This window comes from Gadus morhua, chromosome 8 (assembly GCF_902167405.1).
Source record: "Gadus morhua chromosome 8, gadMor3.0, whole genome shotgun sequence".
NCBI lineage: Eukaryota > Metazoa > Chordata > Actinopteri > Gadiformes > Gadidae > Gadus > Gadus morhua.
Genome location: NC_044055.1, coordinates 6123091 through 6137622, shown reverse-complemented (window position 1 = coordinate 6137622; position 14532 = coordinate 6123091). Strand labels below are relative to the sequence as shown.

Sequence of the window (14532 nt, the reverse complement as noted above, 5' to 3'; positions counted from 1 at the left end):
ACCAGTGTTCAAGGTTGTCATTATCAATCTTTACCACCTGCTTTATATCTTTTTAAAATATGAGACAGGTACACAATCATTGTGGTTCACGTCAGTTCCCGGTTTGGTGTGATGGGTTTGAGTAACAGCCACCCTTCTGAGAAAACCCATTTTGGACACCTGTACCCGTGATCTCGTCATTTCGGTGTTCAAATGTAAATAGACGAAAAGACGAAGGTCTCCTAAGGGAGACAAGAAGCTCCAAAATGGTTGTATTAAGGCTGCTCTCATAAAATCTTGTTTGTATAATATCTTACGAAAATGGTCGCAAGTTATAGGGTGGTACTCCGATTGACCACTTTTATATGCATGAGGGCATTGAACTCTACTAGAATGTAATACTTGGAGGCTCTAGCGGCTTATAAGGAGGAGGGCCCAGAGGACATTAAAGATTGGCATTTTGGTGGTTCTATTCCAACCGGAAATAATGTAATCCATCCCTGAGACGTCATATGATGATGTAAAAAAACATTGGGGTGGCAGGGGGAGTGCGAACAAAAACGTAGCTTATGGTTCCACATGTTTAAGATGTGTTGTTTGATATAATATATAATTTGGTTTCTTAAACAGAATGCAGCTTACCCTGATTATATTCCCTCAAAACCCCAAATGAGCATGAATAATGCCACGAGCAGCTGGCTAACTAAACACCATATTCAATCACTGAATGAAGATTATGACAATAAAAGGCCCATTTCTTATGAGAATTGTTATCCGACCGCATTTTATTGCCGAAATGAGCTTAATATTGCATTTTACACATTAAGATCAACGTCAGCCATGTTTGGTTTCAGCGATAGCAGCATCCATATCGACCACCATAGGAACAATAGAAAATATTGTATCCTTCAAAGATTCTGACGAGAGAATTCCCGTAATTCGTAATCATAAAATACAATTTGTGGGCTGTACTGGCAGCACTGGCCCCATACTTTTGTTGAAGGAGTTAAACAGAGCAGAAAAAACTGAAAACAGGAGTCATGCCATCGATGCATCAGTTCAGAGTGTTCAAATACATTTATTCTCCATTAATAAACACTTGAACAACCTCTTAAGTTCTGTAGGCACTTTATAGTATCTTCATGGTGAAGGCAGTGTGTAGAGTTATGGTCAAACCGCTATACCGATTTAATAACAGAAAGCAACATCTTTAAGACATAACACGTGTGTAATGATTAAGCTACCTTGTAAAGCATGCATCTTTTGAACAGAAACTAACTTACATTTTCAACACTACATACTTACCTTTGCAACCACAATATATGATTTTAGTTGTCCTTTCATTTATTTAATTGTGAGAAGGCTCTTATAGAATACCCTTATTGCCATAGTTGTCAAAAAATGTTTTCCATACTAAGGTTATGCATAGTACACATCAACCGTACATAGTATGATGGATGTTTTGCTTTTGATATTCAAATAAAAAACATGCATATAAAAAACAAACAATGTAATCCATTTGATTCGTCCCCTCAACTCTGCTTTGACTAGAATGCACCCGTAAAGCAATACTTTTTCAGTGTTTAACTATAGTTTCATTCACTGTTTCAACATTCTCCCATTCAGCCTTCAATCTCTTTAAAAGAGCCAGCTTTTAATGCAATTTTTTTTCAAATAAGTCCAGTTTTCGTAAGTAATAGCAATATTAATTATTATGCACAGATATATATATCATTTGTTAGAAAAGAGATGTTTAATTATAGCAGTTAGTAAAGCGTATCGCTAAAGGTAGGAAAGAGAAGGGACATGACGAGTCACGACCCACACCAAATAAGTGATCCTTTATCTAAGCGGTTGCCTTTGAAATGCAGCGCACTCAGTGTCGTCAAACTTTAACTGTACGAGAAGCTTAACCCTCTCTCATACACGGACATCAAAATCAACCTCCACCAGACTGTGCTCTGCACACACACACACAAGTGCACACACACAAGTGCACACGCACACGCACACACACACACACACACACACACACACACACACACACACACACACACACACACACACACACACCGTGGCAGTATACCTTAAAGGTCCCATGACATGAAAATCTCACTTTATGAGGTTTTCTAACATAAATATGAGTTCCCCTAGCCTGCCTATGGTCCCCCAGTGGCTAAAACTTGCGTTTGGTGTAAAACGAGCACTAGCTGTTCTGCTCGCCTTTGAAAAAACGGAGGCTCAAGTGCGCTGATTTGGAATGTCTGTATTTAGGACGTCACCAAGAATCTCAGCTCCTCCCCTTACTCTGCCTGGCCCGCCCAGAGACGTTGGCCCGCCAATGAGACCCGACCGTGCGAGCGCCACATGTGTGTGTGTGAATACACACACTGTAACGCAAGTGTTTCTTGTCGGTTCTTTGATGTGTCTTGTATTTCCACAACGAGACTGTTGTGGGGTTATCTGAGCCATGGTTGAGAAGGAATTGGGGGAAAGGAACTTTGGACATGAACTGCGACATGCCGCCGGTTGCCGCGAGGCACCATCGCCTGGCAGCGGGCAGCCAGCGTGCGGTTCAGTCGACTTCAGGTTGATGTGAAAGTGGAAGAATAATATCGTCTGGACTCTGGAGGCGCACACGGCTTTTGGCCGTGATAATATGTATTATATGATATAGATATCTATGTATTATATGATATTATTTAGATATAGAGCTCCAGGACTGTAACGCAAGTGTTGTACACTTCCTTATTATTTGGATAACCGTTCTGCTTTTGGTGTTATGGCGCATAACACGTCGGACTCTCGTCTCTGGTATTTCTACAACGAGACTCGTATTGGGGGTTATCTCAGCCAAGGTTGAGAATGAATTGGGGGGAAGGAACTTTGGCTTTGACTCCCTCAAGAACATGAACCACGACAAGGAGGAGAAAGGAATCGTTGCCGGGCAGCGCTTAGGCACCTCCGCCTCCGGCGGTGGTCCCTCAGCGGGGCTCAAGCGGGAGACATTCGCCGCCAACAATCCCTTTCTCCACCATGTCGTGGTTCATGTTCTTGAGGGAGTCAAAGCCAAAGTTCCTTTCCCCCAATTCCTTCTCAACCATGGCTCAGATAACCCCCACAACAGTCTCGTTGTGGAATTACAAGACACGTCAAAGAACCGACAAGAAACACTTGCGTTACAGTGTCTACTTCACATTGATGTGGACGTGGAAGAACCATGAACGTCGGAGAACCCAACGCGGTCGTTTGAGATTCATAATATCGGCTCACACAGCTTTTGGCCGTGATAACATATATTATATGATATAGATATCTGTGTAGGCTTTATGATAATATTTAGATATAGAGCTCCAGGACTCCCGTGTGTTCTAGAATATTTACAGAACACGGCTAAAGGCTGTGTGCGCCTCGCCATTGCGATACATCCACTGTAAACAGAGCGCATGGTACCGTGGCTGCAAGCTGCTCAGGGCCACACCCCCACCCTCCTCCTTGACCCGCCTCGCTCCTCCTCATTTGCATTATAGCTAGAGACACCAAAACAGCGCATTTGGGGGAAGCTCAATGTGCGACGGAGTGGCTGTAACTCTGCACCACGGCTGAATTTCTGGAACGTCTTTGAATACTGTGTTAGTTGCCCACTAATACCTACATTAAAGAATACATAAAATAGCATGTCATGGGACCTTTAAGTGTCATAGAAGCTGAACCCTCTCAGACACTGCCATCAACATCAACTGCTGCTCAGACAGAGCTCCACACATCCACATACACACCCCGCCACCGTGCTCCCTTCGACATGACTCCCCCAAGGGATTACAGTTTGAGTTCAGAGCAGAGAAGAACTTTCACCAAACTCATTAGCAGAGACTTGCAAAAACATTGTTTTTTTATACTTGTTTTCCCTAGATCCTGGTCTTATTTAAGTAACGGTGACAAAATGGCATTGATAACTATGAGGAGGTCATATCAGACATATCAACTTCCACAATTTGGCGTTCACTGTGTCAGAGCAGTGAAGCCTGTCTGAGCTGTGTCAACAAAGTGTTTGTGCTCTCGTGCGGTTCAAGTCAGACTCGTTGTCCTGCAATGTCCTTGGAGTTCGCTAAAGGCTCTGCCTTTTCATTTTCAAGGTTGACATCCTTAAATCCACACAGAAGTCTTCCCGTTTTTTAAAAGGGTCCCCGGTCTCTCCGTGGCCGACTTCGGCCGGGCTCCCTGCTTCTCCTGAACCGTGTTCACCCGGTTCTGCTCGGCCATGGTGCCCCCTGACATGGGGCTGCTCGTCCTGGAGGGGGGTTGGTTGTCGTTCTTGGAGCTGTACGTCTGGAAGGCCATGTCCAGCTGCTCCTGGGCCACCCGGAGGTGGCGGTGGAGGCTGGCCAGATCGGAGGGGATGTTCTCATCCGGGCTGGTGCACTGCTGCTCCTGGGCCACGTTGGCCATGTTCTGCTCGTGTGTGATCAGGCTGTTGGGGATCCGGTGGAGCGGTTTGTCCGACTTCACCACCAGGTTGTACCCTGGCGGGGACGACGGGATGTTCCGGGAGAAGGGGTAGCCGTAGGACGTCCGCCGGCCGCGGTCCCTCTTCTGGCGGAGGGTGTCCCGGAACGTTCCGATGCCCAGGTGGAACATCTCGCACACGTTGAGCAGCAGACACAGGCAGCTCACCACGTACATGATGAGCAGGAAGATGGTCTTCTCCGTGGGCCTGGAGATGAAGCAGTCCACGCGGTGCGGGCAGGGCAGGCGGTCGCACTCGTACGACGGGCTGACGCGGAACCCGTACAGCAGGTACTGCCCCGCCAGGAAGCTGATCTCGAAGATGGCCCGGGACATGAGCTGCAGGACGTAGATCCTCATGAGGCCCTCCTGCACGATCCTCCGGCGCCCGTCGTGCTTCTGCGGACCTCCGCCGCCGGCCACCGCCGGCTCTGGCCTGGCGTCCAGGACGTCGTCGTACAGCATTGGCTCGCCGTCGTCGACGTCCAGCTCCTCCTCCAGCGCCTCGTCCAGCCGCCGGCTCTCCCGCCACCGGGTGTGCGGCGGGGGTTTCCTGCGGAGGCGGCCGTGGTGCCGGCTCCTCTTGCGCTCGTCCTCGGAGCTGCGGGCGATCTTGTGGATGGCGTAGCCCAGGTACATGACGGACGGCGTGGAGATCATGATGATCTGGAAGACCCAGAAGCGCACGTGGGAGAGTGGCGCGAAGGCGTCGTAGCACACGTTGTCACAGCCGGGCTGCTTGGTGTTGCAGGTGAACTTGGTCTGCTCGTCCGAGTAGATGGACTCGCCGCCCACCGCCGTCAGCACGATGCGGAAGATGATGAGCACCGTCAGCCACACCTTGCCCACAAAGGTGGAGTGGTTGTGGATCTCCTCCAGCAGCCGTGTGAGGAAGCTCCAGCTCATGGTGAGGGTCGAGGTGAGGGTTGGGGTCGGGGGTGGGGGTCGGGGGTCTGTTCAACTAAAAGCTGTGGAGATCAAAGGATAATGTGCGTTACCGACGGGGCTGAACACAAAAGAGGTTTGTACAAAGTACATACGACTAAACAAGGACAATGAAGCTGAACAGATGTCAAAATGTAACTACTATGCACAGATATCATGTATATAAACAACAATGAAGTTTGTTGCAAGGGTGCAGACTGCAAAGATGCTGGCATAAACATGTTATGATTATGTATTATTATGTTTACAACATAGATTGATGATGAAATGTGAATAACTGTGTTTGAACTCCAAGATATATAATTTTGAATTTGGACGTACATCTGATGTTGAGTGTTAATTGCACAGGGATGAATGACACTGTTTGACCTGTTTAAGGGTTCATCAGAGTGAAAGCCTGCAGACAGCTGGACGGACACTTAGATACATAGATAGCAAACAAATTCCACATCAGTATAATAAACAAGCATAATAATAATTGGAAATAATTATAGCGATTCTTGAAATTTAAATTAACTTAGAGTAAGGACAACATCCTCATTGCCTAACCTAATGTTGCCATAAACCTTACAATGTACTATATCTAATTTATCGACTTAACTTATGTTAAGGAGCAATACAATGAAGCACCCTTCCTTATCATGCAGGCTGAACCTGACTCACATCATCTGCAAATACTACAAATATTTGCACTCTATTTGTAAACTACCCATCGAGTTTGTGAAGCTAATGTTTTGAATGAGGCCCTTCATGTCATACATTTCAATGCCGCAGGGTCTACGGGACGACAATATACACAGTATGACGCCAGCGGCTACGGCATGACAGTATCTACAGTACAACGCACACAAGCGCGTGCTCATGCGCTCATGGGCCGATCGCATCACTATCACCACCAGCACCACCAGGGCAGCAACAGCAGTCGCTGGCATGTGGGCTTTGCACGCGCGACTATGTCCGATGTCATGAGCAAACAGGACGGACGTATCGCTCTGCCTATGCCTCTGTTAAACCACCCCCCCCCCCCCCCCACCACCAGTTCCGACCCCTACCCTTCAGGGCCAATCACGGGTGACACTGGTGAGCTGTCACAGCCACGCGCCTGACAGATGGAAGGGTGGTGTGTGTGTGTGTGTGTGTGTGTGTGTGTGTGTGTGTGTGTGTGTGTGTGTGTGTGTGTGTGTGTGTGTGTGTGTGTGTGTGTGTGTGTGTGTGTGTTTGTGTGGGGGGGAGGGAGGGAGAGCGAGTCATATCTGCCCCACATCTGCCCCCGGGATGACACCATGAATACCTGAGTCCCTCATGAAGAAGTTTGACACACTGAGGAGATGCGTGGTGGAGCTTTTCTTGAATGAATTCTAGGGTGTTGGAAGTGCTGTAGCTATCGTTTTTTTGGAAGTGTAAAGCTTGGAAAGTACAGTATGTACAGTTGGGGAGATGAGCTGAGATATCGCTCTCCGTAATACATTCTCCACCTAACACCTTTGCCTCAAACATTCTTTGAACCCTCAAAAGGTGAATTAGTAATAACTGCTGTTTACAAACACATAAAGGTTTATAATTAAGGACTATATTTCAAAATATGCAATTTAAGTGGAAATTGTCATTTTAGACATAATAATAATAATAATAAAGTCATAATTACTACAACAGGTTATTAATTAAAACCGCCTTCAACTCTTACATATATATATATTGATATTTCCCAAAATTTAGTTTTGCATCACATGAACTTAATGAACTCGTAACGTTAACCAGATAATCCGAGGAGTAACGATGCAATCATGAACCACAGCAAAACCTGCGTCCACGTCTGAGAGAGACCCACCTGATAAAGTTGCACAGGCTTCCCCAGCATCGATTCTCGCCCTTATCTCCTCTGAGCGCCCTAGACATCTCCTGCATCCTCTGGACCGCCGGGGATTAGACCAAATCCCGCTGCGCCCCACCAGCCTAGCTGCTCACTAGCAGCAAAACAAAGTCAAAGAATCAAAGCTATTTAGATGAGGCATTTCCTTGACTTCATTGTAAGCCTTGTTTGCTCAGTGGAGACCCTCGCGTTATGAGTCATGACTGGCTCCCAGTACGCCAGCCCCTCAGAAGGATGTATGAAAACGAGAGGGACGGGAGGAGTGGGTGGCGAGGGGGGGGGGGCTGACCCTCACACAAGAGGTCATACTTCTTGAGGATCTCAGAGAGCAGATTAAAAAATGAACACCATGGCCAGTGTTTGTTTATGCCATCACAGCCATATCCCCCCCCCCCTCCCTCGCTTACATCCGCTCTCATTTGCAATGTAATGCTTGTTACGCAGATAATAAGGTTCTCTCTCTCTCTCTCTCTCTCTCTCTCTCTCTCTCTCTCTCTCTTTCTCTCTCTCTCTCTCTCTCTCTGTCTCACTCTCTCTCTCTCTCTCTCTCTCTCTCTCTCTCTCTCTCTCTCTCTCTCTCTCTCTCTCTCTCTCTCTCTCTCTCTCTCTCTCTCTCTCTCTCTCTCTCTCTCTCTGTCTCACTCTCTCTCTCTCTCTCTCTCTCTCTCTCTCTCTCTCTCTCTCTCTCTCTCTCTCTCTCTCTCTCTCTCTCTCTCTCTCTCTCTCTCTCTCTCTCTCTCTCTCTCTCTCTCTCTCTCTCTCTCTCTCTCGCTTTCTCTCTTTCCTAACTATCTACTCTCTCATCTTTTGCTATGACATATTTCCCTCAGAACCACACACAGACAAACACACAAAGTAATATGGAACTGGCGTCTAACAATAGTGTTCACCAATTCAAAATAAATATGAATAGATTGAGAGTAAAATAAAATGTGTGTACAGATTAAACTGGCAATCTATCTTTATACAATCTCTCCCTCTCTCCCTCTCTCTCTCTCTCTCTCTCTCTCTCTCTCTCTCTCTCTCTCTCTCTCTCTCTCTCTCTCTCTCTCTCTCTCTCTCTCTCCCTCTCGCTCTCTTTCTCCTCTGACACACACACACACACACACACACACACACACACACACACACACACACACACACACACACACACACACACACACACACACACACACACACACACACACACACACACACACACACACAGGGTTAGGCCCAGGGGGGAGGTTGAGGACAGCATTGTCACACAGACATAAGCCACCTTGCCGCAGTGCAAATCCGCCAGAATGTATCCAGCAGGTATGCTCAGTCATATCCAGTGTCATAATATTTAGAACTTCTCGCCAGGCAAACGGCCAGAGATTGGTGCGGTGGACAGGTTGCTCTCCGCGCACCACTTCTTCCTGTGTTCCGACTTGGTGTTTATACTGCTAAGCTTTCACCTAAACCCCTTGGAACGCATGAGGGACAATCATGTTCCTTCACTGTTTCTTTATTACGTTTTTTTCACTTAGCAACGGCCACTGCTACAGGGAAATAGAAAAAAAATAATGGGGGAGGATAGATGTGTCGTGGGTATGATCAGGCACTGAATCCTAAGTTCATCGCAAGTAAAAAGTTAACGTCAGTTAAGAATACAAAATAAATATGATTTAAACAAGAGGACTTCCCTCATCAAGTTTATTTGATATTGAACCGAAGACTGGGAAGGAATTGAACCCCCAAGAATTTTAAATAGGCAACACATAACTGGTTTGGAGTCTGTCTAATATTAATGCAATCTGTCTGGTCATTGTTACAACGGTATCTGGCCGTTGTTACACCAGCATGTTATCACAATGTTATTTTCGCTGGACTTTCCATAACATTACCCCATAGCGTGGTGGCTCATGTTAAGCTAATTATGCTATATGTTCTCAATTGCCAATTTATTTACCCGCCCAATCCTGTTTGTCTGCATTTATTAATTCCCATTTGCCTACCATGTTATGCAACTAATTGATTCCATTCACCACGTTGTGTATGTCCTGTATGCATGGCATCTATTTTATACTTTATATGAAACAATGTACAATGTATTTGTCCCTGCTCAATTAACTTCATTGGCAGGTAGCCTACACCACAAACCGTAAGAAAACTGAAATTCGGTTCACAAATTAATATTTTCTTTCCCTCCTACGAGCACAAGAGGAGTCGTTCTCAAAGAAGCGTGCGCTTTGTGCAAACTCATCCTGTGTGATGAGATTGTGTGGACCGAGCTCTGAGCTCTGTGGGTCTGCTGAGAGTAGAGCCAGCTGGGCCTCTAAGGGCCCCGGGAGGCCTGAGAGCCTCCCAGCCTCCCCCTCCATCTGACTGAAGAGATGTGGCGTATCGCAGGCACCCCGGGGTGCGGCATAGGCAGAGAGGGGATGCTGCTGGACTGACTGCAGTGTTTGGGGGGGGGGGGGGGGGGGGGGGGGGGGGGGGGGGGGGGGGGGGGGGGGGGGGGGGGGGAGGGGGCTGCACTGGACATGTGCTTGTCCCGAGGGACAGGGATGGCACGTGTTTTTGTCAAGTCGGGTTGCGAAACGTTTGTTGTCATTCACGCGGACTAGCGTTGTGTTTTCATCTAGATCGTCAGGAGGGAAAAGACCAATTGGCAGTTTGAAAGGAGACTAGATAATCGTTAGCCTCGTAGCTTTATTGCTTTAAGGTAGATGTTGTGTTTGGCGTCAAAAATGTCAAATCGAGGACTTATAGGCAGATAGTGATTATGGAATGTGAGAAGCACTCTGATTGGCTTAGGATACAGCCAATGATGCACAGTGAGTCATACAAATTAGGAGAGTAGAGTTAGGTTAGATATTACAATTAGGTATATATGACTTAGATAATTATGCTGATATATGAGAGATTTTCAGAAGGCGATTGAAGCCACACAGCTTTAGGCCTTCCTGCTTCTGCCTGTGGAGAAGCTTGGTGAGCTTATACATAAAACATACAATAAAAATAGTACCAATATCGTGCAATAATAAGTACCAATTACTTTCTAAGTACATCAACATATGGAGGATTTATATTCCAGAGGTCCAGTTCTCATAGGTGAGGGGTTGCCTGGAATTTGTCATAAAGAAATGTAAAGTATACTAAAACGCATAACAGTATTTGTATTGTCATTCACCGTTAAATCCGCCATCTTAACCCCTAAAGCACAACAGTCGTGGCCAACTAAGGTAGATGTGACAACCCCCCCCCCCCCCCCCCCCCCCCCCCCCCCCCCCCCCCCCCCTCCCGTCCATCGCTGTCTTCGACCAGCCCGGTCAAGGTCGTGCTGAGGCCATCTTTTCCCATTTCAATTCATGAACTGTTTAACAAAGTTGAAAGGCAGGCTGACTGCGGGGCAAGAGAGCCCCCACGTTTATGTAACGGAAGATCGAGCTGGATCATGTGACGTTAGAGCGAGACCGGCTGACACCACAGTAAAAAACAAATGAAAAAAAACATGCAACTTGGTGCTAGGCTCTTCCTTCTCTTCGCCACCACCACTCCACATACACACACACACACACACACACACACACACACATTCACACGCACACGTACACACAAACACTCTCACGCACACACACACACACACACACACACACACACACACGCACACACACACACACACACACATGCACACACACATGCATACATACACACACATACACACACACACACACACACACACACATACACTAACTCACACACACACTCACTCAAACAGACACACACACAGGCACACACACACACACACACACACGCACACTCAACCGCCGCTATCATCAAGCAGCTCTCATCAACAGGCGGCAGAGGGCTGTCCTATAGGCAGCCTGAGAGTGTTGGCAGTCCCATCTCATTTGTTCATTTTCATTTTATTATTTATTTTTTGTTTCGCAGCCCTAGTCCTATCCTACCCCCTGGGCGCGTGCGTCCCGTGCCAGTTCCACTAAGGCTGGAACTCCACTGAAGCGACTGAGAGGAGGAGGAGGAGGAGGAGGAGGAGGAGGAGGAGGAGGAGGAGGAGTAGACCTGAGGAGGATGTCAACATTTTACCCTCAGAACAACTTCCAACCAGTGAGCCAATCAGCGTGGACACAATTGTGTAGTGTATGTTACCATCGTGCCCGTGTGAAGAGGGGGGGATAAAGTGTCTGCATACAGTACTGCCAGGTCAACTCTCAAATGAAGGCTAATGTTTTCAGCACAGAGACGACTGGATGAAGACCAGACCAAAAAAACGTATGAGTGTTCACATTGGATTCGGTAAAATCTTTCAGAATAAAACCAAGTTTCCTTGGTTTGGTCAAATTATTTCTTTATTTTGTGCACACATTTTGCAGGGAATGTTTTCCGTCTGAATTTCTGTGTGCTCTCCATATGCAACATATACGCTTTTATGATTCAAGTCATAAACAGTGCATTGGTCGTTCTTAGTGAAGGACTGCATACAAACAGACAAGCATAAAACAGACAGTAAAACGGTTTCAAAGACAGACCGACAGAAACATTAGTCAGACGGAACAGATTGACGGATAAGAAGGACGAATAAAACTGATTGTCCCACAGACGGAGTATACTATAGAGAGAGCGAGAGAGAGAGAGAGAGAGAGAGAGAGAGAGAGAGAGAGAGAGAGAGAGAGAGAGAGAGAGAGAGAGAGAGAGAGAGCGCCTTCCTTTTCACCAGTATTATATATTGTACTCAATTGCCCAAATGAACAAAACAACAAAGCACTGCTTGGAGAGCTGCAGTCTAAGTCCTTGACTTTATCTTGTCATAACTGGCTATGTCAGTTGGAGAACTGGGGCCAGCCCAAAGGAGCAGTAGACCTAGTCAGGGTCACTCTGATTTCCAGAGAAATCCGTCTTGCCTTGGCTTCTCCTTCCAGATGCCTCAGACCCTACCCCCCCCCCCCCCCCCTCTGCATGGTGCGAACGCACTCTCACCAGCGCAGCCGCCGTGAACCCAATGCACTCGGTGTGACTTTTTTAATTTGATTTATTGTTCATGAGCTTATGTTGGTCAACAGCTAGACTGACTTCTTTTTTAACCTGTGAACAAGTTATCATGAAGTTTACAGTATGTATTTATCGATGATTTTCCATGATTACTTTTTGTGAGTACATACTATACAGTTCATGGTCGTGCTTTGGCCGTGTAGGATTTTGCTCTTGCTTTCTTGTACGTTTTTCTTACTTTTCTTTGATTGAATAATCGCTAATGCTACTCATGCTCATACATTTTTTGTGGTATTCAATCTTGGGACTGGGCAAGAAAAAACTACACACAAATGTCATTGTAATGAAAGAGTTAGTATATTTATTTATGAATGCATTAATTATCATTAACTCAAATAGCTTAATGATTTTAAGTAGTTATAAACAGACACAACATTATTATTGGTTGTGAAAAGGCTACAACTAGAGAGATAATAGAATAAGAGAGTAACAATACAATTAAAAGGCTGCTCTGGTCGCTCACACGTCATAAACAAAATAAGTGACAATAGACTTTAAAATATTTAAAAAATAGGAAACCAACCTTCAGATTGATGCTTCCTGCCTGACAACTCTCTAGCGCCACCGTATGGTGGAGCAAATATTGTAATTACTTCTAAATAACAAGAGTAATCTGAGTAATATTAGTCAATTATAAAACCATTACATTTCTTACCAAAAGTGTGAATTGTTCAATGACATCATATTGTACAGGTAGGCCTTGTTTAATGCCATAATATTGTACAGGTAGGCCTCGTTTCATCACCTGTCTATGATTGGGCCGTTCACCAGCGCAGCCGCCGTGAACCAAATACACTCGGTGTGACTTTTGAATTTGATTTATTGTTCATTGTTTATTCTGGCTCTGCTTGCTTAATCCCTCACTGAATTAATAGATAATAATTGTCAATTTTTGCCTACTGCCAACAATTTAAAATCTGTTATTTGTACATGGTTCAAACCCTCTTGGCATACATATATTGCTTGTTAATAAAGCCATAACCAGCATACTGCTGTTTGCACGACCATTTGTTGTGACAATTTACAAAAGACATCCTTGTCTCATTGCTCACGCATAGGTGATAAAGAATTGGTGGAATAGGAAAACGTTTGCCCACAACTTTTTTGAGTTCACAAATAAAATATCCACCATCTAATTGAATTACAAGGAGCTCTCACAATAGCTTTGAACCCTTTTCCAACATACGCTTGATCTACCAGACACCAATGTCAATAATTACAAACTTGCAGACTAGAGTTAAGACTGCATAGCCAACCCCCATACCCCCCCCCCCCTCCCCCCAAACACCCCTCCGCACATAGTGTATGTTGTACGTCCTCGCACTTAAAAAAAGTACATATTATTGTGTAGCGACTTATCCGAGATATCAAATGTACAAATGTAGTGATTGTAAGTCGCTTTGGATAAAAGCGTCTGCTAAATGCCCTAAATGTAAATGTATCAGAATCCAGGTGTCACGGTGACCTGGTGAAGGCTGCACCTACCTGTCCATGGGGTCGGTGGTGTGGTGGAGGGTCTCAAGGCTTCACATAGGAGCATCCTTGGGCTGCCATTCAGAGGCATGGTACCATTGCTCAGGGTTGGCAGGAAGCAGGACGAGAGAGAGAGAGAGAGAGAGAGAGAGAGAGAGAGAGAGAGAGAGAGAGAGAGAATGGAGACAATGGCTCTTTTTTCTTCAAAACCCCCTCACCACCAAGTACAGAACCAGACTCCTATAGGAGCCTGGCTTTCTCCCCAATAGCTCCCATTGTTCTCTGGCTCGCCTGCCTGGCCTTCATGTGCAAGGCGCTACTATTTGTATCATACGGGATGTCTTCTGATGGCTACAGTCCCCATTCATTCGCACACACCACTACGGCAGTGGCTTGGCTATGCTTCCATGATTCATCCTCTCTGAGAGTGATACTGTGTCCCTGCAGCTCTCTAACCCAGGCCCAACCAGGGCATGATACCCCTGTCTAAAGCGGATTCTCCTAGCCGTTGCTTTGTGAGTGCTCCAAGCCCCATTGGCACAATCTGTGATCGGTTTGTTAGATGACATGCCAGCAATAACACCTCCACTGTACTTTATTATTTCAGAACACACATTACACAATTGTGAGACTGGGAGTGGAAATATAATTTACAATTTGAACAACAACATTACATTTAATGGTCCCTGTACAACAGTAGCTTGAAATCTAACTTTAAA

General features: G+C 45.9%; 1 protein-coding gene across 2 annotated transcripts; it reads right to left on the bottom strand.

Moving 5' to 3' along the window:
• Positions 1-3542: 3542 nt before the first annotated feature.
• gjc2 (gap junction protein gamma 2) lies at positions 3543-13911 on the bottom strand. Of its 2 annotated transcripts, XM_030363068.1 has the most exons (3): positions 13826-13911; positions 7259-7394; positions 3543-5453 (listed from the first exon to the last, which is right to left on the bottom strand). In XM_030363068.1, exon 3 carries the CDS (start codon positions 5389-5391, stop codon positions 4126-4128), a length of 1266 nt encoding a protein of 421 aa, XP_030218928.1. In that variant the 5' UTR covers positions 5392-5453; positions 7259-7394; positions 13826-13911; the 3' UTR covers positions 3543-4125. The 2 variants fall into 2 exon arrangements, with proteins under 2 accessions (XP_030218928.1, XP_030218927.1); XM_030363067.1 differs by lacking the exon at positions 13826-13911 and having other exon boundaries at positions 7259-7578.
• Positions 13912-14532: the final 621 nt, after the last annotated feature.